We start from the raw sequence: 26941 nt of genomic DNA on the forward strand, positions 1-26941 counted from the left end.
TTAGGAAAATAAGTTTTGATAAAAAGATAGATGAATAAAACAACGTTTGATGAAACTTAAATATATAAATAGAACAAAAAACTTCAAAGCCCTAAAACAGCCTCTACACAATCCCCGAAATGTTTTATGAAGATTCATTTTTATGAAGATTCATTTTTTATGTAAAAAGTCACGGGAATGTATATTTTTTCACTTAGTAGTTTTATACAGGTACGGACAAAAAGTTATTACTCTTCAAAGCAGTTAAAACATATGTAGGTGGCGCCTCCTACAAATAGGATTCATATTGACATCAAAATCAAATTTATCATGTCAAAAAACTACCAGATGTTCATCCAAGTATTGACGTTACTTCAGAAATTATTTGGAAATAATCGAAATAAGAATGAAACTTTTACACCCTGTATCTCTAATTATTTTAGAAAATACATTTTTTACGAACTTTTTTACTTATGATAAAATTGTGTAGGCTTTCACGGTCGGTACTATGACTAATAACGGTTTTGCGGGCTGTTAGGCCGTGGTCAAGAGTGGTTGGCTCCATAGCTTTCGGCTGCATCTGCGGCAGTCTTCATCAGTGGCGTAGAGGTCCTTTGTTCCTCGTATTATGAACTTTTTTACTTATTTTTATCTGGAGAATAGGCTACCGAAGTTTCCGGAATACAGTTCGGACCACCCTGTATATTAACATAAAACGAGATGTAATTAACGAAATATCATCATTACAACAACTATTTTAGAAACGTCTAGGTTTACTTATTTCACTGAGATTTAAGAAAAAAAGTCCTTTGCCTCGCGTACAGATACCGCCACGTTTTGAAATAGCTCAAAACGAAACAAAATTGGACGAGGCAAAAGGAAATGTAAAAAATACTCCCTAGTTTTCAGGCGCTTTTATGAATCGAAAGAACAAAAATGCGACAAAGTTGGGTGACGAAATGCGGCCTTGGCCTGCTTCGAAGAGTTCTCCGCATAGTGTAGAGGCTATTTTACAGTGGCAAAATACCCATAGAACTTTTTTGGAAAAAAAGATTAATCAATAAAACAACGTTTGATGAAACTTAAATATCTTAATAGAATAAAAAACTTCAAAGCCTTAAAATATAGATAAACGTGGTGTTGTCAGTGTCTTTAAAGAAAAAAAAAACAGATGACAAAATATGTTTATAATTTAATATACGATCTTCGTTAATAAACTTTTTAAATAAATATGAGGTAACTTAGCATATTGAGTACATTATGGTATTAATACAAAAACTCTTATAATAGATCTATAGTCTCCAACAAGCTAGGAAATATAGTACTGAAAGCAAAAAATTACGATGTTTTTAATATGAACTGCAAAATAATACACGAACTGAAGCAACTAAAACACAATTTATATAAAGTTAGCGTTTTTAAATCAATGTAAACTCTTTTATATTTCTAGTTCCGTACTTAAAACCCAATTTACAAAATCAAAACCCGAAATATCTCCTTTTTGGAGTAATGAAATGAAATCTAAGCTTTCTAATCTAACTTAAACTACTCTCATTAAAGAAGAAAAAATCAATCTCGGATTCCCAAAGGGCACAGAACCATCGCGACTTCCGAAATTCCCGCTTTTCGTGTTTTTAATCGAACTCTAGTACAGTGGCAGTGCTTGGTCCAATTCTTTGGGGGTACACTGAAGTATAAACGGGATTAATCATTTTTGAACAAGCAAAAATTTTTATGAAGAATATATTTTTCTCAAAATGACAATAATAAAAAGGTCTTCCTCTTGTAAAAACAATCCGGGGACAAACTGTAGAAATATTATGCTACAGGATGAGTAGTTTTATATATACACTAATAACACCGCCGGCAATTGTTTAGTCAGTGTGATAAAATAAATAAAATTTTAGTTATTTTTTTCTTTCTCTCAAAGATGCATTAAATTTGGCGATTTTACATGCACACATGTCCTTACTGAGGACCCGCCACTGACTACAGTCTGTAATATACATGAACCTGGAGCCATATGGCCACAAAGCCTCACTCTTGGAGCGGCGCAAACAAAAGTATTGACGCGAACTTCCGGCTTCCAGCTCTTCTAATGAACTTTTGAAAAAGTTATCAACCGTAACGTTACCCACCCGCCGTCCCCCAAAATTGCCCCGATTCCTGATGGGGGGACCGAGTCCAGGTGCAAAACTTCCCGGATTCGTGGAAGAAATCGAAGGGAATATAAAGCCGGGATAATTTTCCTTCGAAGCAGAAGATTAGTAAGGTTAGCGTTACTTTGGGGATTCGATATCGGATTTTGATTTTCTTCGGCGTGCAATTGGCGGAAAAGAGCCGTAAGAATAAAAGAAATTAATCGGATTTTTTCGAATTGATCGGGCAAGCTGATGCGCTTCAAAATGTAATTATTAAAAATACAGAGCGATCTACAACGATTGAAATAGTTGGCAATCAACTGGAAATCACAAAGGGGCGTATACCGGGTGGTGCATCGGCGTTGGAAACACAGGAAATTTCATGCAAATTTTAAACTGTCTAAATATTGTCAATAATTTAATTTTTAACTGACACAAAACGCGTTTGTTGTGATTTTACGGTTTGATTTCGTTTTGATTGTTCAAATTTTTGTACAATTATAATCCTAACTTCCAAATTTTTTGGTAGTATTCTGTTTTAGACAATGTTTTGTAAAAATGGTTGGACAATTTGTGTTTTGTATAGACTCTTAGTTATTTTTTTAAAATGGAGATTAATTGTTATACACGGTGTTTCCTAAAGATGCAATGGTAAATAAATTAAACATATTATCTACTTATGTTACAGATTTTTTTTAATTAGTATTGAGAATAAATGCTCCTTGCTAGCAGATATTTATTTTTTTTACGGTACATATTTAAGGAATTAAGGAAGCGCGTTGCGTTATATTAGCATGATCAGCAGATGATTAAAACTGATTTAATTTGTTTTTATTATTTTAGGGCCCAAACGGAAACAAACTGGGAATCTCGCCTACACCAAAATTATATAGCCAATTTGTTCCAATTAACTTCAAAGGGAAGAAAATTATGAAGAACTGCCTGCTATTTGCGGAAAACCGCCAAAGATTAAATTATAACTGTAACGATTTAATATACACTATTACTAGTCTTTTTTCCCTTGCAATATTTTTTAAATTAATATTCGACATATAAGAACACTTTGTATGCTTTAATTAGGTTGATTTATCGTTTATAATATGTTCGACCTAATTAAAAGCACACAAAGTGTTCTTACAAGTCCTTTATGTATGATGACAACTTAGGTACGTTGGCATTTGCCTGGTTTTGTATCGTTTGCCAGTTTTAATTTAAAAATAGATGTAATTTTCCTGAAATTACTCAAAATCAACTTGTCCAAAATGTTTCTAATTTGGTATATGTATTAAGCCCATACGTAGACCTTTAAAAAACTATTTACAACTTTGCTGTAAAATTAACATGAGAGCCAATATCTTCCTTATGTTTCCAACGACGATGCACCACCCAGTAGACTCTCACTTAATTTCTCTGAGTAATATAATAAACTCTTAGCCAAACAGGACCAATAAATCGTAAAGTGTAAACAGAAATCTTTAGTTTGTGAAGTTGAAAAATTTGGCTTCAGTAAAATCTGGCTCGTCTTGATTCCTAATTGAGCGTAACTGCGGTTTTAGACAATTTTGATATTTTAGTTAAGACTTAGCTTCAAGATTTGTTTATCACAAAGAAAAAAAATAGTCTTTTCGGCTATCAAAAAAAAACTTTTAAAATAAAACACTTTAATAGCATCAACTAACTAAATGTGTAAACGGAAGATTGATTTGCTCAATGTTTGTACAAAACGTCTCGCGCAAACCAGTTTGAGCAAATTATCTGACAGTCGAAACTAATGAAGGAAATGAAAAAGCAAAATATCTAGCTAGAAAGCTATCACTCCACTAACTGGACCAGAACCGTCCTGCTTCGCATGTGGAAACCGACCTAAAGCGGAACTCAAGAGCCTGGAAGACTCTATCCGAAACCTGGAATGGGACAGCCAACGGTATAAGACAATCTCCTGATCATCATTGGGTTTTTAACAGGACACTATCTTCTCAATGAATACTCAGTAGATTGAAGCTAAGAAACAACGGCGAACACAGAAAAAGACCAGAACACCTCATCACTGAGTGCACTGAAACTACAACCATTCGTGTCATAAATTTTGGGTACGACTGATTTTCGGAGAGGGAAAACTAGCCTCTGCAAAACCGTCTCAGATACTGGCTTTTGTCAAAGCCCTGAAACTGTATGATAAGTTATAACTCCAGAAAGGGGGACACAATAAATCTATAAGATCGCAATGATACATTCTACATTAATTTTACAAATAACAAAATTAAAACTTTCGTTAAAAGAAGATAAAGAAAATAGTAAAGTATATACTAAAATACCGGGTGTTGCATCGTCGAACGGGACATAGGAAATCCCATGTAAATTTTAATGGGGTCAATTATTGACTTCCCTAATTATTTTAGAGAATAATTCTGTTTAGATTTATTGAAGAGCACTAAAACCCACATTCAAAAGAATAACTTTACATATTTTTGATTAGCCCGTTTACGAGTTATCGCCGATTTCTTTTTAAATATTTCTCCTTTCTTATGGCCCTGTATTTACTTATGAGCACCAACCAAGGTAAAAGATAACTGTCAAATGAAGTTGTCATTTCAGAAATTTACCTATTTAGTGCTTTATTATTATTGAAAACGCATTCGTACATAAGAAATCTTAAAGATGTATTTATAAATACAAATTAATATGAATTAAAGTAAAATAAAGTAATCAATTACAAGGTTAATTATAGTATTATTACAATATTCAATAACTTATTAATTTAGGTACTATTAAATTGTTAGAACTTTAGGATTTAAGAAGATGTTCAAATATTCCTCCATCGACTGCTAGACAATAATCTAGGCGATCATAAAATTATCCTCTTACATTCGCTAGTTGGTAAACTGAAATTTTATTGCATTCGGCAGAAATAGCATTTTTTAACTCGTCTAGATTCGGGTATTTTTTATCCTTGTATATCCTGTTTTTTTAAATGGCCCCAGAGAAAGAAATCATTTGGCGAAATATCAGGAGACCTTGCTGGCCAATTTACTGTATGATTTAGGCCAATAACGTTTCCGTTAAAACTATTGTCTAAATATTCCCGAACAGCCAGGGTACTATGTGCCGGGCAGCCATCCATTTGCTACCAAACTTCCTAATTTTCCCTGGCGGCATCATGTAAAGCAGGTAAAATATGATTTTCCGGTAGTTCCAAATAATATTCTGCATTTAAATTTCGCGTAAGAAATAATGGCCCGATCATATTGTGTCCGAATATCTCTGCTCAAACATTTACTTTCTGTGAATATTGCGTCCTTGTTTCGGCAAACCTGTGTTGGTTTTCTTTGTTCCAATATCGATAATTTTGAACATTGGGTTCATTATTTAAGGTAAACGTGCATTCGTCAGTGAAACATATGTTTTTTAAAAATTCCCTATCCGTGTTTGCTCTTTCCATCATATCAAAACAAAACGCCTGCCGCCGTATTTCGTCCCCATCTCGTAGCTCTTGGTGCTTTTCATATTTGAAGGAATATTTATGTCGTTTCAAAATTCGAAACGCTGTAGTGTGATCTATTCCTATTTCATCCTCAAGTTTCCTTGTGCTGATCTTTCCATCGTTCTCTTCCACGCACAATAAAACTTCTAAATCGGTATCATTTCTTGCATCTTCTCTTTGTTCCTGCCTTGCTTTACATCTGCAGTTATTTATTAGGGTACCTTTGGTCTCAAATCTCTGGATATTCCTTGCGATTATAGATTTTCCAGGTATCGGTCTATTCGGATACAGAGCAGCAAACATGTCCGACACCTTTTGATAACTATTTCCTTGATAATACCATTTAATCATCAATACTTTTTCTTCGGTAGTGTAATTCATGGCTAATATTTTCGATGTAGGTATGACTTTTTAATAATAATAATAAAGCACTATATAGATAAATTTCTGAAATGACAACTTCATTTGAAAGTTATCTTTTACCTTGACTGGTGCTCATAAGTAAATAAAGGGCCATAAGAAAGGAAAAATATTTAAAAAGAAATCGGCGATAACTCGTAAACGGGCTAATCAAAAATATCTAAAGTTATTGTTTTGAATGTGGGTTTTAGTGCTCTTCAATAAACCTAAATAGAATTATTCTCTAAAATAATTAGGGAAACCAATAATTGACCCCATTAAAATTTGCCTGGGATTTCCTATGTCCCGCCCGACGATGCAACACCCGGTATGTATAATTCGATATTAAACAAGAAATTTTGTTGACATTGACTATAAATCCAATACCGATAATAAAAATAAAAAAAATATATAAAATCTATTCCGTTCAATAATAAGTTTGCTCGTTTTGCTACTAACCAAATACCTTCGTCGTAATTTCCCACAATTTTATAGAATTTGCCGGCGAATCTAAATTTTAAAGCCCCTACACGTAGAAATACGGCTGCGATAACAATATCCTACGCGTTTTAATACGTTAATAGCTAGATTGATCTACGAAATTCAAAGTTTTTAAAAAAGAATGCAAATGGATTTATGATAATTTATCTCTCTCTTTCACTGGCGTAATGCCGTAAAACGTATTTTGCCCCGTTTCGTTGCATTTATGTATGAAATAAAAATGTTGTAAATCTGCGAATACATTTCCATTCAGCGTTATGGAACGTTTATAATAAGGCGAATAGATTTGGCGGAATATTGTTTTGCCAGGCACAAATAAACGATAGTTTTGTTTGAGTTCATTGCCTGATTATATAAAAAAAAAATATCTCTAAAAGTATTCAACAGATAAATAATAAATGCCTGTTTACCAGTGGCGTGCCAAAATGTTTTAAACATGTTAAAAATATAAAGTAAGGTAGATTTTAGATTGTATGAGAGGGGGGAAGTTAATCACCGCGACCTTATACAGCTATTGTGTCTCCTTTTCTTTGAGTTATAACTCATCATACAGTCTCAGGGCTATGACAAAAGCCAGTATATGAGACGGTTTTGCAGAGGTTAGTTTTCCATCTCCGAAAATCAGTCGTACCCAAAATTTATGACACGAATGGTTGTAGTTTCAGTGCACTCAGTGATGAGGTGTTCTGGTCTTTCTCCATTTTCTTCACAGCATCTGTATTCGCCGTTGTTTCTTAGCTTCAATCTACTAGTATTCATTGAGGAGATAGTGTCCTGTTAAAAACCCAATGATGATCAGGAGATTGTCTTATACCGTTGGAGGTCCCATTCCAGGTTACGTCGTAACCGTAACTTCTTTTCTATCTAGATCGTTTTCTTTTTCATGCAAAGTAAAACACTAAATCACCATAGTACACGAAAACACTTTTACTTTTACACTTGATGATGTGTTAGCATCATCAACAGATAATTAAAACTAAACTAATATCTACAATTTGAGCGTTTATATACTCGCTCAGTTGACACCGAGTGGGCGTGACAAGATCTAGCCAACCGAGTCAGAGCCAACCAAGTGTATATGTTCAGCAACGCAAGATTTTATAGATATATATTATTAACATATTGTTAATACAGAACATTGTATAGATCTTAATAATTTAAAATTAATTAAACAAGTCTCAAATTACAGGCAATTAGATGCAAATGAGGGCATCAGAATTAATAAATGTAAACATAGTATAAACAGTGACAACGGTCCAATTCCGTCCAGTTCTCTGTACCTACTGCTCTAGTTTAAGAAATTAATTGTTACGTTTGGTTGGCTAGATCTTGCCACGCCCACTCGGTGCCCATTGAGCGAGTATATAAACGTTCAAATTGTATATATTAGTTTAGTTTTAATCATCTGCTGATGACACTAACATGGTTAGTCAAACGCGCGTCTAGTGTAAAAGTAAAAATGTTTTGATGTATTGTAGTGATTTAGTGTTTTATTTTGCTGTTGTAACACCAAAAGTGTACACTACAACCAGCACCCAGCTTTAATCCTTCTTCATGACCTTCTATTCCTTGATGGGCTGGCACCGAGAGTAGGAATTTTTATTTTTTTTACGACTATTTTTTTACTAATTTGTTCAGCTTTTCTAGGCATTCTTTGACCAAATCCATTGATGGTTACTAGTGTGGTCTACAATCTACAAGTAGGGTAGACTCAAAAAGACATTTAGTTTTGTTTTAGGTTGAGCCAATAATACCGCAATAAATATATTTCTGGTAAAAATAAATAAATTAAATTATTTATTTAATAACAAAAATACAGGGGCGCTACTGAAACAACCAAGAAAAATTGACGTCTCTTAGTTATTTTTGACATGTAGTAAATAAATTGCAAAATGTAAGAATAAAAGTATAATAAAAAAAAGATTAAATATAAGAAAAAAAATATAAGACATTTTTTGAATAGACTTTTCATAAGAAAATTTCAGAAAATCTGAAAGTTTGTTTTGGCGCTAGTGATAACAGCTGATAAATATTAAAATTTATTAAATTTATTATCAACCAAATCAGGAAAACCACAATAACCAACTATTCAAATCCATTGATGATAGCTCCGTATAGTATACACAGTGTCTCATATAAAAATGTGAATCTTCTAATCCAGAAAAAATACAAAGATGACAAAATAAGAGAAAAGATGCACCTTGCTTAACCCTAAATCGTTATATTTCAAAATCTAAAAAATCCGATTATGACCGAAGATATTTGAGAAAACCGAACTTTCCCGATTCCGTTTTTATTTTTTTTCTGCCAAATTTCACACTCCCTCTCAACACATATCTTTCTAGTAATCTTATATTCCCTTCAAAATCCCTATTTTTTTCTCAAAATTGCCTTAAATTTTACATTAGAAAAAAAGCAAACTTATTCATAGAGTATACATACGTTTATTTCACAATATATATTATTGCTTAAAAAGATTTGCGTTGCATTTCAATAATAATAATAATAATAATTTGGCAACATTCATATGGGAAGCAACAGTCTCATAACATCGAATACTTGTAATAGTTATAAACCATTATAGAGTTATAAATAAATAAAAAATATATTTACAGCTTTATATATAAACACGCTTTCGCAAAGTTGGATCAAATAAATTAATTTGTTATATGACGACTCTGTTTAGATGGAAATATAAAATAATTAGTCAAAAATCCGGAAAAAAGAGGTATTTTTGAGATTTTCAAAATTTACTAACATTTATTTTATATTTAAATTCTTGATATCAGGTAGTTTCAAAAAATACCCTTTGTATCCATATTGCAATTTAATGTGTTTAATAATTATTTTAAACAATATTGCTTTATATTTCCCCCAAATTTAGTCTCATTCAGATATTCCTTCTTTATCATATTCACCTTTTTAAGATAACAAAATATATTTAAAACTTATTAAATCGAAACACAATTTTTTTAGTATTTAGAAAGGTGAATAAAATAGTTTCTTAACTCAAACGAATTCAAATCAACCCTAAAACGTATTTAGTACGAACAGTACTACTAAATATCTGTAAATTACCCTTCTGAAAGCAATTGTACATGTAATGTCATTTAAATATAGGAGGGATAAGAAATTGTAATGATTAGTCGAATGTTTGCAGACACATGTGAAGAAAAAGTACCAACACACTTGCTAAAAAAGAGTATAATAATATAAAGAATATGATAAAATTTGTATTTATCATAATTTGTCTGCATATGATACAAAATTAGTTTTATGCCAAGTATACAAATTTGAAAAAATATCAGTCAGGATTTGATTTATAAGTCAGGATTTGATTTACAGTGAAAAAAATTGTGAATCTTAAAAAAAAGGCCTCAAAAATAGTTAGTTGCAGTTACAGGGTGTCCTATTTTTGAATGTTTTAAGGCGTTTTTATTTAGTAAGCAGAGATGTATTGATGCGGTTTTTACATCATCGTGCTACTTTTTTATGAAACTAAAGATGCTACACACATATTTGTCTTAGTCCTCTTAGTTCCTGAAATACAGTGCAAATTTAAAATTGTTGCATTTTTCGATACCTCTCGTAATATAGAGTATATTGTATTTTTAGAAAACTCATAACAAGTCAAATAAAACAAGAATACAATAGGGTGGTCCATATAAACTGCAACAGTTTGATTGATATTCCGAAAATGACAGCCTTTAGCGAAAAACTAGTTACACTACTGGATCCTACGTAAAAAACTAGGGGATTCAGTTTCCAACTTTTCGGTAAGTTATAAGATACCCAAGATACGAAAGGGATTGAAAAATTCGCTCTGTGTTTCAAGAACTAAGAAGGCTTAAACAAGTCTGCGTGTATCTTTAAAAAGTAGAACAGTGGTGTGAAAAATGCATCATTAAATCTTTATTCATAAATGAGAAATCCCATAAACACGCGAGAATGGGTCACCCCATATAAAGTACCATTGTCTCCATACACACAAAATCATTAATAATAATAAAACTAGTTTTTACTAGAAAGTAATTATATCTTGTAACATGTTATGAGTAGTAAATCAAAGTAATTTAATAAAGAATATAGATATAATATACACAAATATATTACAAAATTTCATACTCTGTATCTATATTTCAAAAATTTGTGTCAAATAAACAAAACTTTTGCACGTGTTACAAGTATCCCAGCAAAATATTAAAACGAATTCACTGTAATTATTTTCGTTATAAAATCCGTCACGGCAAGTTGTTACAAATCTAATTACCGAGCCAGAATCGCTAGAATAATAATAAATAGAAGCGACATGCGAACAACGAGCTTTGCCAGCAATTTATTTTAACCAATTAATTTCATTGCCACACAAGAATTTACCTTACAGCGCAAACTTCATTGAAAGCCCCGCTTTGAAATGAAATTATTCACGGAAACCGCTAAAAGACTAGCGCTATTATTTATATTTTTCTCTATAACTCTCTTTTGCAAAGGTGTTGGTTCTTTTTCAAGAAATAAAAACATTAAAATAAAATTAAATAAATAGATTTCACGATACGATTGGGTACGCCTAGTATTCGGACGTTTTTTAAAAAATTCGAAAAAATCGTTTATATTTAGTTTTTTTGAACACATACCGTGCTCCTGTGAACGGAAATGAAAAAAAAATATTCAAGCAAAATTGTTAAAATTTCAAGCAAAATTGATATTTTTCAAGTAAAATCGTTAATTTTCAGGCGTAAGCGTATCGCCTCAGAGAAATCTTCGATTGGATGGATAAAGGGACGAATTTTGACATTTCTGAGGCAGCGGATCGTTGAAACGATAATAACTTCGCATCGAATAAGCGCACTGTGTTCAAATTTGTATTCGATTAAATTCTTTGATGCAAATTACTTTTTAAAACTTGTCATAGGCGAAACAGTTTGGAAATACCGTTGAAAGGATTACAAAATGAAAATATACTTTGGTTTTTTATTTTAAACTTTTTTTTTACTTTAATATACAAAAACTAGAGAAATCTCTTTAACATGACAGTTATCGTAGATTATACTGCAAAATATACAAAGAAAAAATGAAAAAAAAACACTTTTGGGAGCTGTTTCTATCGAATAAAAGACCTTTTATACAAATATGACACTATTATTTTCACTTTGCAACGCCCCAATTGCTTCCGTAACTGCAGAGATCACATTTGGAATGATATAGTACATATTTTTTTTGTTTTTCAATCTTCATCTCGGCTCCTATCTAAAATGCTACTGAAATAAATCCAAGCTAAGAAGCTATTCAGCAAAAATTTACCAATTTTCCTCTAATTTCTAATATTCTAGACGTTATTTTAGAGTTAGAGAAGTACAGAGGGTAGCCTAACTTACTTTATTATTCTGTCGATAACTATATTATAGAATCTATGGCTAGAAGAGATTCATTTTAAAATTGTTTGTTTTACTCTGTTGCTAAATACTTAATAATTATTAAGTAAAATACTATCGACAGTTTTATATACGCTATTATCTATAAGAATTGTTAATCTAACGTTTATTAGTTTACGTAGTAAAAGACAAACTTCGATAGCTTTCCTTCAATCAAAAATAATGTTTTTTAATCAAGCAAAATTGTTAAAATTTCAAGCAAAATTGTTAAAATTTCAAGTAAAATGTCAAATTCAAGCAAAAATGTTATTTTTCAAGTAAAAACGTTAAATTTTATGAACAATAATATTAATAAAAATAATATAATATAAAATAATAAATTTTAAAAAACAATATTTTGTTTACTTATAATAAAAATGCTTTTGTGTTACATATTTTGGAATAAAAAATAAACTCCATAAACTCTCTATATTCCAAAAGCCAGACGACTTCACAAATATAGACACTGATGACATAAACGAATATTTTGTTTGTCTTTTGCTATATAAACGTTGTTCCTCTAATATTAATATTTATCTATATTTACGTTATTATATATTGTCTTCTAAGACGAGAATATCCTATTAAACAAACACGTTTATTATACTAAAACTTTTTAATAAAATGGTTAGAAATATATTCTTAGTAGTTTTGTTTGTGTGGCAATAGTGGGTATTAAAAGAATAATTCTCATCTTTCAAAATGATAATAAAGCTAAAAAGACTTATAATAAATTTTATTACTTTGTCAAGTATTTTATTGTTCTGGGGAAAGGAGATGTAATAAAATATTTATGTAACATTTACACGAAAAAGTACTGAAGTTAAAATATGAAAATCGTAAAATCTGACTGAATAAGAGAGATATTCATTAAATAGTCATAAAACTAAACCCTCTAGAGAAGTAAAATTATTTCGTCTGTGATTTTAGTTAATTTTAATATAAAGTAATATTTAAAATTAAAATAAAAAATAGAGTAAATATTATTATTTTAGGATTATATAGTGTTTTATTTGTGCAACTTTTAAATAATTATTTTAATAATTGTTTTAAATAATCTATTTTAATAAATTAGTTAATATATTACCTGAAATGTTTGAGTATAAAATAATCATGATTGTAGATCTGTGTAATATGATGCTATCTGCATATTAAATTAAACAACTTTGATATTAAAAAATATAAAAAATGTAAAAATATAGACTTCTGTAATTTTATAAGTTTTTTTTTCAGAATACACAGAAAGATGTATAATTCCAAAAATTATTATAGCTCGTACTTAAATAGTTGAATTTTAATAGTATTTATGTTTAGTTCCTCGTAAAGATACTTAAAAAATAATAAATAAATCTCTAATTAACTAATAATCAATATAATAACTTATTTATACGAGATAAACTCAATTATAAATTCGTTTGATCATATGTTATTTCTTTCACTAAAAACGATAAAATTTAAGTAATAATATTCAAATATCTTAATGTTTCGTTATAGGATGTTGTTATATGCTGATCCGTATGTAAACTATTTATAACAACCAATACTTTATATACGATATGTTATTGTTCGTTTGAACCAAAAAATATTATAATAAATATTATACAGGGTCTTTCAAAAGCACCTGCCCTCTCTCGTGGGGAGATTATTCACGTAAAAATAAGATTTATTTTTCATATCAACATAACGTCGCGTCGTAGATATCATGAAGTGGCATAACTCATTTGTTGATATTTTCCAGAAGAGCGGTTAAAAGTTTTTTACGACCTTTGTTTCAATACCAACCAAAATATACTGTTCTTTTAAAAGAATATTATTCTTTTTTGTAAAAGACAGAGATTTTTGTCAAACACATAGTAGATGCTCAGCGCTATCTACAGCAAATTCAAGAAAAAAATGGTATATAAGATAATTACAATTTTTTTTTAAATGATTTAACATCCTGTAACTTTAAAACAACCTATGCATTTCCGCACCCCTGTTTATATAAACTTTTTTTCATATTTTTTGATAAGAAATCAATGTGTACTAATTAACACTTTGGCCAATTAATAACATTAACATATTTGAAAGGATGCTATTAGAATTGGATTAAGGCATATTAATAAATTTTTGTTTATTACATCAAGGAGACTGAATTCGACAAAATATCAAGAGATAACTTTTAATTGGCATTAAATGGCCTACATAATTGTGCTAATAAGAGAAAAAGTCATTGGCGCACAGGATCTTTTAGAAAAATATTCCAGTGACAACCCAGTGAATGTGTAACAACCCACTTTTTAAGTATTAAAATATATCGCACTTATAGTAACTTTTCCCTCAAAATTTTATTCGAATAGCTAAAAATACTGAGAAGAAAATTATAATAAATCGAAAAAAAATAACTTCCTGTAGCTACGAAACAAAGTAGAATCGGACCTATGTTGATATAAGAAATAAATCTTAAAGCACATGTTCTTTTTAACATCCTGTATAAACGTTAAAAACAGGCCACAAACATTATTTCGATCGTTGTGTTAAAAAACAGGTCAATATACACTAAAAACATACTCTCAACATAATTTATCTGCTCTAGATTGACCTTAACGCACATTTCTTTAAGAGTGAACGTTATTATAACAGATCAAAAAATATAATTTCAAGTTAAAACAGGTAAACAAACACTGAAAACAGACTCTGAACATAAATTGTCTGTTCTATATTCACCTTAATGTGCATTTATTAAAAAATAAACGTTAAAATGATTAGCTCGATAATTGTGATAAAAAACATATAAATAACCACTAAAAACTTAATCCGTCTGTCCTATAATTGGCCTTAACGCGCACGCACCACAACAAAGTGTCGCTGGTGTTGCGCCTGCGCGGGGGGCATGCGCGTTATGGCCGGTCGCAACGTTCACAGGGGCAGGGCATGCAAGGCGTGGCCCGCCGAGGTCGCCGCCCCTCCGTACACAGCCGCGTGATGGTGGTCGAGGGGCAGCGAGAGCAGCGGGGGTAAAGGGGCGTGGTGGTGGTGCAGACTGGCCGCCAGGGCAGCGTTACCTGTGGGGTAGGGTAGTCCGAAACTAGGGTAGCCCGAGTAACCACGGCCGGCCGCGTACGCTGCGTAAGCGGCGGCTGGGAAACCTAGAACAGAAAAGAAGAGATTAGTGTTGGTAAAGCTTCATTTAGAACTTCGAAATTAGTGGTTTCAATTATAACTCTTTTTATTTAAAAAAATACCACCGCACCACATAGCGAAAGACTAATATACTACCACTAATTTTAGCATTCTGAATCGTTACATTTAAATTTAAGGAACAGTTCTCTACGCTAATTGAAACCACTAATTTATTCTACCGTATGATAAAAAAAACGGCGTCAGCGATGGCTATGAAATGAAGATCGCTGTCATTTTATATGTAAAATTATATGGGAAATGTCATCGATCGTCATTTATACGATCATACGGTATTCATTTAGAGGTTCTAAATTAATGAAGTGTTATGCCTTGAACAAGTTATAGTTTTTAACTATTAACTTTTACACCGGGTGTTTCTCAAAAGTGGCTCACCTATAACTTTTTAATTAATTTAATTAATTAAAAAGTTAAATATGATATAAATCAGGATTGATTGTCACATTCAATTGTTTCGGTTACTTCCTGTTTCCCCGAAAATTACTACAACTATTGATTTTTAAATGGTACCCTTAGTATTTTTTTTACTTTATTCGATAGAAAATTACACTCTGAATAAAATGACATATTATATGTCAACTTTTGACATTTTCGCATATGGTTTATTTTAAATTGTAACATGCGGTTCATAACAACAATTTGATACGAAATATCAAGTGTGTGGTACCAAATTATTCGCTAAAATGCTTTTTCCAAATATGCCCATGAGCCATCCTCGTACCGTTTGAAAAATTGAGATATGATTAAAAATACGATTTGGACATATTTTAACCAGCCAGGATAAGACACAAAAAATATTTGACGATCAAATCTATTTCTCCAAGGCTTATTGATTAAAAATGTGTCATTTTCTATCGAATAAAGTAAAAAAGAAATACCGGTGCCATTTAAAAATCAAAACTTGTAGTCATTTCCGGTGAAACAGGAAGTGACCGAATACAACTGAATACGTCAATGAATCCTAATTTATGTCATATACTAACATAATCTCGTTTTTATCTGAAAAAATGAGCAACTTTTTTGAGAAACCATCGTTATAATACAACTGTCAGGTTTACGCTTGAGTTATATTTCATTATAATTTCGAAATGAAATCAAAATTAGGTGACTTTGCTTCTCATTTAGCTGGAAAATACATTTATTTTGTATTTGTATTTTTGTAACGCCTATTTTTTTTAATATTACTTATAATTATTTATAAAGTACTATTATTTTTTTAAATACTTATATATTTACTTATATTTAATTATAAATTTAGTCCTTCATAATTTGAGATTTATTAAAATATTAGAAGCGCGAAATAAATCCGCCCTAATGAAATTTTATATCGATGTTTTTCCTTTAATAATTTTTACCTCTAAAGTAATTATGCAAAGTAATTGTTGGACTTTATTTTTAATTAAAATTTATAATGGTCTAAGGCCGCGGCTACACGATACGCCTCGGTAAGCCGGAGATTTATCGAAGACTTTTCTTGTCTTTTTTCATCAATTATTTTTTATAACACAACATGCAACACAAGATTTGCTTATAATAAATATCGTATGATCGAAAAAAAAAACAGCGTCAAAGAATGCGGCTGGAGAATGACAATAGATGATAATATTGCCGAGGTTAATCTCTAAACGTCATTTACTAAAAATTGACATCAAAATTGTCAAAAATTAACACTAATTTATAGAGAGATGAGATACTTTAAAAAGGATAGGACGTTTCGAAACACATAAATCTACACTCAGATGCAAATTGTTCAAGTGTTATGTTTTTTCCCTATTTTCATGAATTTTTTAGCAAGCTGTATATAATTATATCACCTTTTATTCGTAAACTCAGCTTTTTATAAACTTTAGTATTTGGCATATTATACAGGGTTAATCGAGGGGTTGTTTTTTTACCTTAACTTTAAAACACTCTGTGCAATAATTTCGTGTGTAAATTTTCCTAAAATATAATCTTACGGTCAGAACCATGTCTTCTGAGCGTTTTATTTTTTGGATCATGTTAATACATGCCTTGGTTAATTTTTAAGAGCGAAATTAGCTTGCCACCAACAATTTTCAAATTTTTCAATTATCATTTCTCTTTTAAAGTTATTTTTCAATGTGATAAAGCGGCTTTTGTGATTATTGTCAACACTGAAGCAGTGTTCATACTACTATGAACTCTGCCCATCATGTTCGATGTTTGGCAAATGCTTGGCAGGAGGGTTAGAGGCCGCGAAGCAGTACCAGCTTCATTAAATGAACTTCGCCTGGTCCTTGAAGAAAACTGGTAAAACATAACGCAATATGATATACCGGGTGTTGCATTGTCGAGCGGGACATAGGAAATCCCATGTAAATTTTAATGGGGTCAATTATTGGCTTCCCTAATTATTTTAGGGAATAATTCTATTTAGGTTTATTGAAGAGCACTAAAACCCACATTAAAAAGAATAACTTTAGATATTTTTGATTAGCCCGTTTACGAGTTATCGCCCGATTTCTTTTTAAATATTTCTCCTTTCTTATGGCCCTGTATTTACCTATTTATTATGAGCACCAGTCAAGGTAAAAGATAACCGTCAAATGAAGTTGCCATTTCAGAAATTTATCTATTTAGTGCTTTATTATTATTGAAAACTCATTCCTACATCGGAAATCTTAAAGATGTATTTATAAATACAAATTAATTTGAATTAACGTAAAATAAAGTAAACAATTACAAGGTTAATTACAGTATTATTACAATATTCAATACCTTATTAATTTAGGTACTATTAAATTGTTAGAACTTTAGGATTTAAGAAGATGTTCAAATATTCCTTCATCGACTGCTAGACAATAACCCAGGCGATCATAAAATTCCCTTCTTACATTCGCTAGTTGGTAAACTGAAATTCTATTGCATTCGGCAGAAATAGCATTTTTTAACTCGTCCAGATTTGGGTATTTTTTATCCTTGTATATCCTGTTTTTTAAATGGCCACAGAGAAAGAAATCATTTGGCGAAATATCAGGAGACCTTGCTGGCCAATTTACTGTATGATTTAGGCCAATAACGTTTCCGTTAAAACTATTGTCTAAATATTCCCGAACAGCCAGGGTACTATGTGCCGGGCAGCCATCCATTTGGTACCAAACTTCCTGATTTTCCCTAGCGGCATCATGTAAAGCAGGTAAAATATGATTTTCGAGTAGTTCCAAATAATATTCTGCATTTAAATTTCGCGTAAGAAATAATGGCCCGACAATATTGTGTCCGAATGTCCCTGACCAAACATTTACTGTGTCTGTGGATATTGCGTCCTTGTTTCGACAAACCTGTGTTGGTTTTCTTTGTTCCAATATCGATAATTTTGAACATTGGGTTCATTATTTAAGGTAAACGTGCATTCGTCAGTGAAACATATGTTTTTTAAAAATTCCCTATCCGTGTTTGCTCTTTCCATCATATCAAAACAAAACGCCTGCCGCCGTATTTCGTCCCCATCTCGTAGCTCTTGGTGCTTTTCATATTTGAAGGAATAGTATTTATGTCGTTTCAAAATTCGAAACGCTGTAGTGTGATCTATTCCTATTTCATCCTCAAGTTTCCTTGTGCTGGTCTTTTCATCGTTCTCTTCCATGCACAATAAAACTTCCAAGTCGGTATCATTTTTTGCATCTTCTCTTTGTTCCTGCCTTGCTTCACATCTGCAGTTGTTTATTAGTATCGGTCTATTCGGATACAGAGCAGCAAACATGTCCGACACCTTTTGATAACTATTTCATTGGTGATACCCTTTAATCATCAATACTTTTTCTTCGGTAGTGTAAAGCTTGATTTTCATGCATCCGTTGTCCGACGATACGTTGATACGATATTAATTTTATTGGTTGAATTTAAAGGCGTTCGGTTGGTTAACCGTTTCTAACCAATCGAAGTCTTTAAATTCAACCAATAAAATTAATATCGTATCATCGTATCGTCGGATAACGGATGCATGAAAATCAAGCTTAATTCATGGCTAATATTTTCGATGTAGATATAAGGTTTTAATAATAATAATAATAAAGCACTAAATATATAAATTTCTGAAATGACAACTTCATTTGACAGTTATCTTTTACCTTGACTGGTGCTCATAATAAATAGGTAAATACAGGGCCATAAGAAAGGAGAAATATTTAAAAAGAAATCGGCGATAACTCGTAAACGGGCTAATCAAAAATATCTAAAGTTATTCTTTTTAATGTGGGTTTTAGTGCTCTTCAATAAACCTAAATAGAATTATTATTATATTTATATTTTAACGAAAAGTAACGATATAATTAAAAAATTGTAAATTGATCGTTATTAGTTCATTTCGCTCTTAAAAATTAACCAAAGCATGTATTGACATGAATCAAAAAACAAAAAGCTCCGAAGTTATGGTTCTGAACGTAAAATTATATTTTAGTAAAATTTACAGACAAAATTATTGCACAGGGTATTTTTTTTTAAGTTATAGTAAAAAACAATCCCTCGATATAATATGCCAAATACTAATGTGTATGAAAAGCTGAGTTTACGAATTAAAGATGACATAATTATATACAGCTTGCTAAAGAATTTATGAAAATAGGGCCAAAAATATAACAGTTTAAATTTGACCAAAAATTTTTCTTGCATCTGAGCGTATAAAGAGAAGTGAAATTTTTCTGTAAACTTAAAACTAATAAACAAATATTAAGAAATAATTTAAATGTTGTACAAGAGGTTACTTACCGTCTGGAAGAGCACCCAGAGACCACATAAAATCTAAAAACGAAAAAAAAAACATCTATTAGTCAAAACCAAATTTAAAAAGCGCAATATAAACATTGAAATACGTGTAAAAAATGAAAATAAAAAAGACTGACGACTATTGTTAACTAAGACTCGAAAGTTAGCATTCATGAAATTTCAACTACTTTTGTCTAAAACTACTTTTCGTTATGTGGTCGCGTGAAGCGCAGTACAACTAAAGAAACTCGAGAGGATTTTGTTAGCTGAAATTTTAAGTTAATGGAACAGCGTTGTTTTGCTTCTGCAGTACATTCGACTAAGCTACTAGGTCTAGATTTAACTAACAGCTACGCTATAATAATTAGTTTTCGTTAATTTGCAGTTTGAATGAAGTATATAATTTTTTATTTATTTTATTAATTTAAAGAAATATAATATAAATAAACACACCTTATACTGTATAAAACGAAAGTTTCCAAGATATACAAATGATATGTAAACAGAAAAATGCTTGGTTCCCCCTTATTTAAGAAAAAAATTCAAAAAGTTTGATTGAGGAAACTTCAGCACCATATTCCGTTGACAAAAAACAAGTAAAAAACTTTGTGTAGGTACATTTATGTCCAAAAATGCTTCGTTTCGGTGTAGCAGTTTCATTTTTATTTCGGTTGTTTCAAATAAATTCGTAATTATCGTCAATATTTGGATGAAAGTTGGTGTCTGGATGTTTTTTGATATGAGAAATTTGATTTTAATGCCCGTATGGCTCTTACTGCTAGGAGGCGCCACCTACACGTATTTTAACTCTTTTTAAAAGTAATAACTTTTCATCCGTACCTGTATCAAACCACTGAGTGAGAAAATATACATTTCTGCCATTTTTTGCGTAAAAAAGATCTTTTGGTAAAAATCGCTACAAGCAACCGTTCTCAAGCTATTTGTAACGGAAATTATGAATCCATATCATTATTGATAAAAAATAAACATGCTGACTAGATAGTCATTTGACTGTAATCCTGCAAGGTTAGATTCGAACTCTTCATATCAAAAAACTACCGGATACCAATTTTTACTTCAATATTTTATTAATTTATTATTATTTTATCAATTATCATAGGTTTTATTAAAAAAAATATATCAAATCTTTAACACCTTATATCTCGAAAAAGAAGGCCTTCCGCACTCATATTTACGTAGACTTTTTTGCGCCCTGAATGCGTAATTGAAATACTGACATTTCCTTATGTATACTATTCATTAATTTCTATTTTTCGTGATTCTTAATTCAAATAGTAAAAAAAAAGGTTTGTTTAGATTTTCCTCGTATAGGACCAAAACATGGTTAGTCTATTTTTTATGTCCAAAGATAAATATTTTTTTAATAATACTTCTTTCAAACTATTTCTAACTCGCATATACATTTTTATTTTTAAATTAGAAGTATTTATTTTTTATAAAAACATTTAATAAAAAAAACGTAAATGCGAGTTATACAAAATTATCTAAATATAACAACAACTTGAATCTAATTTAAATAATATTACACACTTCTTGACTAATCTTCTAATCTATGTTTCTTAAAAAAACAAAAAAAAGTTAAAAATATTTAGAAAATGTCTTTAAAACTGTCCCAACCCCACTTGCTTTTTGTTAATACGGTTTTTAAATTGTTTTTGGTAGACAATAATCATCAACAATATTTTGGAAAATTATTTTCAATTAACTATACTACGTGTAGTAGTTTATAATCTACAGTATGTCCCCGGATTGTCTTTACAAGAGGAAAAACTTTTTTATTATTCACATTTTCAGAAAAATATATTTTTATATTCTTATGTTGCTAATTAATCCCGTATGTTAATATCATTTCGATTTCATTCTTTGCTAGATGGTTGTTATTAATTTTGATTAACGCCATTGCTGTGTTAAAGTATGACATTTTCCGATAAATATTATCATTGTTTCCGTAGCATTGAACTAAATAAATTTTGTGCTTCTTTAACTTTTTAAAACAGCAAAAAATATGACGTTAATTAAGTCAATAACCATCTGTCAAAGTATATAATAGCTATTTATGTAACTAGTACCTAAAATGATGTTTTTTAGGACGAATCATTACTGTTTGCGGACGAGGCGTTAGCCGAGTCCGAAATAGTAGATGAGTCCTAAAAAACATAATTTAGGTACGTGTTACATACACTATTTTTTGTCATACGCTTTTTACAGTTTTTTAGAACGCATATTTGCAAATTTTCCATATTTGAAATTATAATGTTTGAAAAAGTTGGCTTATAAATTCATATCTTAGTAACGAGTTTGTTTATTTCATCGCATTTTGACATGTCATTCGAAATTTGTCACAAAATCACACAAATTCATCAACAATTTAGACATTTTAGTCCATAAAGGTTGCCATGACGACCTTTACGGCCTAGGCCGAAAAAGAAACATTTTACGGACTGAAATGAGTCCGTAAAATAGCTGTTTTTGGGAGCGTATGACAAAAAAGAAATTATATTACCATAAAAACGCCCATTTTCGCAAAATGTCAGTAATAAAAAAGTTTTTCCTCTTGTAAAGACAATCCAAGGACATACTGTATAATAAACAATTACTGGTAAATTTATGAAAGAACTATTCTAAACGACGAGGTAGTAAGTAATATACATTGAAACACTTATTATTTTACTTTACCTTATCTTCTCAACTATTCCTCAACTAGTTATAATAAATCTATACTCTATCTCTCCTCTATGAGTAAATACATTAATATTAGTCTTTTCATAAAAGATTAGTCGCCTAAACTAGTCAATTTAAGTACTTTACAGCGTTTAAAGACTGCTCCAACACCATTGTCTTATTGTACACAAGTTTAGCAAGTTTAATAGATCATATTTCGAAATACAGGCTAAAATTAATTTATTATTGAAGGTTAGACGTGTAAGGTTTCGACGGCTTCTGTGTAATAAGCATCAGGGAAGCCTTTAGCTCAGGAGCGGTTAATTGATTTGGTTGAAATCGGGCTCCTCTTGGGGAGATTATACAAATAGTCGCTTTTCGTTATCGATACGTATTGCGTTTCCAATAAGACAATATATTAGAGTTAGCTAACCGGGTAAGTTTTAACCTAAAGTAAACTTTATCCTATTAAGATACTTGCAAGAATGAATAAGAAAATAAATTTAATTTGGTTTTCTAGTTAATTATAGTTCAAAATATACGTATATACTTTTTTTTAAGAAATCGATATTTTTTTTAGAAAGTGATACATTCCTAATATCATTCCAATATACAGGGTGGTCCGAACTGTATTCCGGAAACTTCGGCAGCATTTTCTGCAGATAAAAATCAGTAAAAAAGTTCGTATAAATGTATGTTCTAAAATGCTTAGTTTCGGAAATACAGGGTGTTGAAGTTTCATTTTTATTTTTATTTTTTCCAAATAATTTCTGAAGTAAAGTGTCTGGGAGTTTTTTGACATGAGAAATTCGATTTTAATGTCAATATGACTCCTACTTGTAGAGGACGCCATCTACATATTTTTTAGCTGGTTTGAAGAGTAATAAATTTTCGTCCGTAACTGTATAAATTAACAGAGTAAAAAAATATGCATTTACGACGTTTTTTACAAAAAAAAGGTCTCTTGGTAAAAATCGCTACGAGTAATGGTTCTCGAGATATTTGGAATCGTAATATAAATAGCTGTCGTCATTGACATAAATTAAACTTATTGACTTGTAGTTATTAGTCTGAAATCATAAATTTCAAATGTTTTGGCGCCAAAAGTTGAACAGAAATTGTTTTATGATTAATTTAAAAAAATAAAAAGTTCCCAAATTTATCATTTTAGTCAAATAACAACTATCTACTCAACACGTTTATTTTTTTGTCAATAATGACATGTATTGACTGTTCCCATTTTAAATATCTTGAGAACGGTTGCTCGTAAATAGCAATGTTTACCAAGAGATATTTTTTAAGCAAAAAAAACACGGAAATGTATATTTTTTCACTCAGTAGTTTTATACAGGTACGGACAAAAAGTTATTACTCTTCAAAACAGTTAAAATATATGTAGGTGACGCCTCCTACAAATAGGACTCATATTGATTTCGAAATCAAATTGATCATGTCAAAAAACTCCCAGAAACCAAGTTTTGCCCAAATATTGACATTATTTGAGAAATTATTTGGAAAAAATCACAATAAAAATGAAACTGATACACCCTCTATCTCCAAAGCTAAGCATTTTAGAACATACATTTATACGAACCATTTTACATATTTTTATCTGCAGAATATGCCGCCGAAGTTTCCGGAATACAGTTCGGACCACCCTGTATAAAAGAATATTTTTTTAAAATTTTTAAACAAAACATGTTTTTATGGTTTAAAAGTGTTTTTATTGTATTACACACGATTTTCATTCCAAAGTCGGGATTATTTAAAACACTTGTTTTAAATAAAGTGTTTAGTTTTTAGACTGTTTTAAACTATACCGCGTATTTCTCAAAATTGGCTCACCCCTATAACTTTTTTTATTTTTCGGATTAAAAAACGAGATTTGGTACTTCTTGCAAATACCTTGAGAAAAAAAGTTTAGAATACAAAACTAAAAAAGTATATCTATATAAGATTATGGGTTATGGTAATATCCTGACTAAACTAAAATTCTTAGAGAAAACCTAGATCATGTATACTTCGTGGATACAGATCTGCCAAAAGACTTGTATCATTACTGTGCTGTCTACATCTCCAACATGACCATGCGTGCTCTATTATCTTTTTTTCATATGCCCGTAGAATTCTTTGCAGATTTTTCAATATATTTTTTATCATAGTTTTGTAAACATTCTGTATATTTAATTGCAAGTCTTTCTTTCTTGTGGAAAATGAAAAACAAGTATGTACCAGAATACTTGGAGATATAGTCGAAAAACATCGTACCACTGCTTGGCGAATTTTGAAGAAGCATAATTTTAAGTCATTTAAATATTCTGAACACCAAGAATTATCGGACATTTTCTCCATTTTATATTTAATAAGTGCTCTGAGGGAACGAAATTAGGGGGTAATTGCAGGTATAAAAGTGTTTAAATCTATCCTATAATGCACAGCTGAAACTAGACATAGAAACACGAAATTTGGCAAATGTGTTTCTTAAGTGATGTAAGTGAGCACTAAGAAGAGATTTTTGGAAATTCGGCCGCTAAGGGGTTGAAATTAGGGATAGAAAGTTGCATAAAAAGTTGTTAAAATCTGTTCTAGGAGTACGAAATATTGCACAGAAGTCTCTTAAGCGGCGTCATTGAACACTAAGAAGCGATTTTCGGAAATTCAACCTTTAAGGGGGTGAAACTGTATACCGAAACTAGGGGTAGAAGTTTCTAGTTTTTTTTTAAATTTGTCGTAGGAGTATAAAATTTTGCGCAGAGATTCTTAAGTGACGAAAGTGGATACTCGATTTTTGGAAATGTATTCCCTAGGAGGGTAAAGTTAGGGGTAAAATTTGTACAAAAATTTGTTAAAATCGCTTTAAAAAGTATAACATTTTGCACAGAGATTTCTTGGGTGACATAATTGAGCACTGAGAAGCGATTTCTCGAAATTCACACATAAATAAGGGGGTAAAACTCGTGGTGAAATCTTGTATATATTTTTTTAAATTAGTCCTAGGGGTATGATATTTTGTATAGAGGTTTCTTAAGTGGCGAAAGTGAGTACTTAAAAGCAACTTTTTTGGAAACTCACCTCCTAAGAGGGTGAAATAAGTGGTGAAAGTTGTCTCAAAAATTTGTTAAAATGGGTTTTAGAAGTATGAAATTTTGCGTAGAAGTTCCTTAGGTAACGTAAAATGAAAAACGTGGGTACTGAGAATCTATTTTTCAAAATATGTCCCTTAAGAAGGTGAAATTAGACACAAAGGTTGATAGCACTTAACAGAATTGACAGCAGTACCAAAATAAGTAAAAAGTAATCATAGTAATCAAAGTAACGAATATTTGAAATTATTACTTAGTACTCGAGTAACGATTAGTAACGAGTAATCAAAAGTAACAAAAATCAACTTCACTAGTTGACAACACAGTTGTATGACTATTACTGTATCCACGAAAGTACGTTATGATCGAGGATACAAAAGATAAGGCCGAACCTTTCTGGGGCTATGGCATTACATATATCGGACCAGGACGAAATCCCCAATAGGACCAGGGAACATAGGCGCCGGGACCTGAAAAGGATGAACTACTGCCCCGACTTTTTAATTATCAGTTTGTTCACTATACAAAAATTAGTACTAACTAATCCTAGCCGAATTACAACAGTACAGATTAAAAGTATTTCGAAAAATTTAAGCAAAAACTTCTTATGATAAAAATAACACCATAAACTTATCAAAACTAAAGAGTTTTCTGTCAAATATATTGATAAATTCTCTTATCAGACTTTAAAAAAGGGCCTGGTAAGGCGTTTTCTTAACTCGTCTTGTAAAAAAATAATGATACGGTCTGATAAGTCTTCTTATCAGACCTCTGTAAAACGGTTTGATAGGTTTGCCATCAAATGTCTAATAACTTTTGAATAATCTGATAGTAATTTCTATCAGATCTATTTTTAGAGAATTTTTTCAGTTCTCTGATCACATATCTTATAAGTTTCCTTATCAGACTTTTTTTAAAGTCGGATAAGTCTTATCAAGAATCTGATCAGATTACTTATAACATCTTATTTAGACAGTTTGGGGATATTTCTTATCATACCTCTTTCTTAAAATAGTTTGCAAAGATTTTTTATCAGATATCTGATAAGTTTTCGAATCTCTTTTTAAAGAATCTCATATTTTTTCTTATCAAATATCTGACAACTATCTCTGTTATTAAAGGTTAGATAAGTATTTTTATCAAATATCTGATAAGTTTTCCCATCAGACCACTGTAAAGAAACTGATAAATTTTCTTATTAATTAATAATATTTGATAATTTTTCTTATTAGGACACATTAAAAAGTCTGACAAGATTGAATAATAAATACCTGATAAGTACAGACATCTGAAAAGTGTTTGTATCATACTCTTGATAAGTTATTTTCCGAAAATATTTTCTTTTTGCTTAAATTTTTT

At 30.7% G+C, this 26941-nt stretch overlaps 1 protein-coding gene across 3 annotated transcripts in view; it reads right to left on the minus strand.

Moving 5' to 3' along the window:
• LOC115877679 (RNA-binding protein Musashi homolog Rbp6) overlaps positions 1-26941 on the minus strand; it is a 281213-nt gene that overhangs the window by 27778 nt on the left and 226494 nt on the right. For all 3 annotated transcript variants that reach the window (XM_030893957.1, XM_030893950.1, XM_030893948.1), the window contains exons 4-5: positions 19821-19853; positions 14957-15040 (exon numbers count right to left, since the gene is read on the minus strand). In XM_030893957.1, coding sequence (XP_030749817.1) covers positions 14957-15040; positions 19821-19853 — 117 coding nt within the window. The remainder of the gene's footprint in view (positions 1-14956; positions 15041-19820; positions 19854-26941) is intronic.

The sequence above is a fragment of the Sitophilus oryzae genome, unplaced genomic scaffold (assembly GCF_002938485.1).
Source record: "Sitophilus oryzae breed Bouriz unplaced genomic scaffold, Soryzae_2.0 scaffold_1060_pilon_pilon, whole genome shotgun sequence".
Taxonomy (NCBI): domain Eukaryota; kingdom Metazoa; phylum Arthropoda; class Insecta; order Coleoptera; family Curculionidae; genus Sitophilus; species Sitophilus oryzae.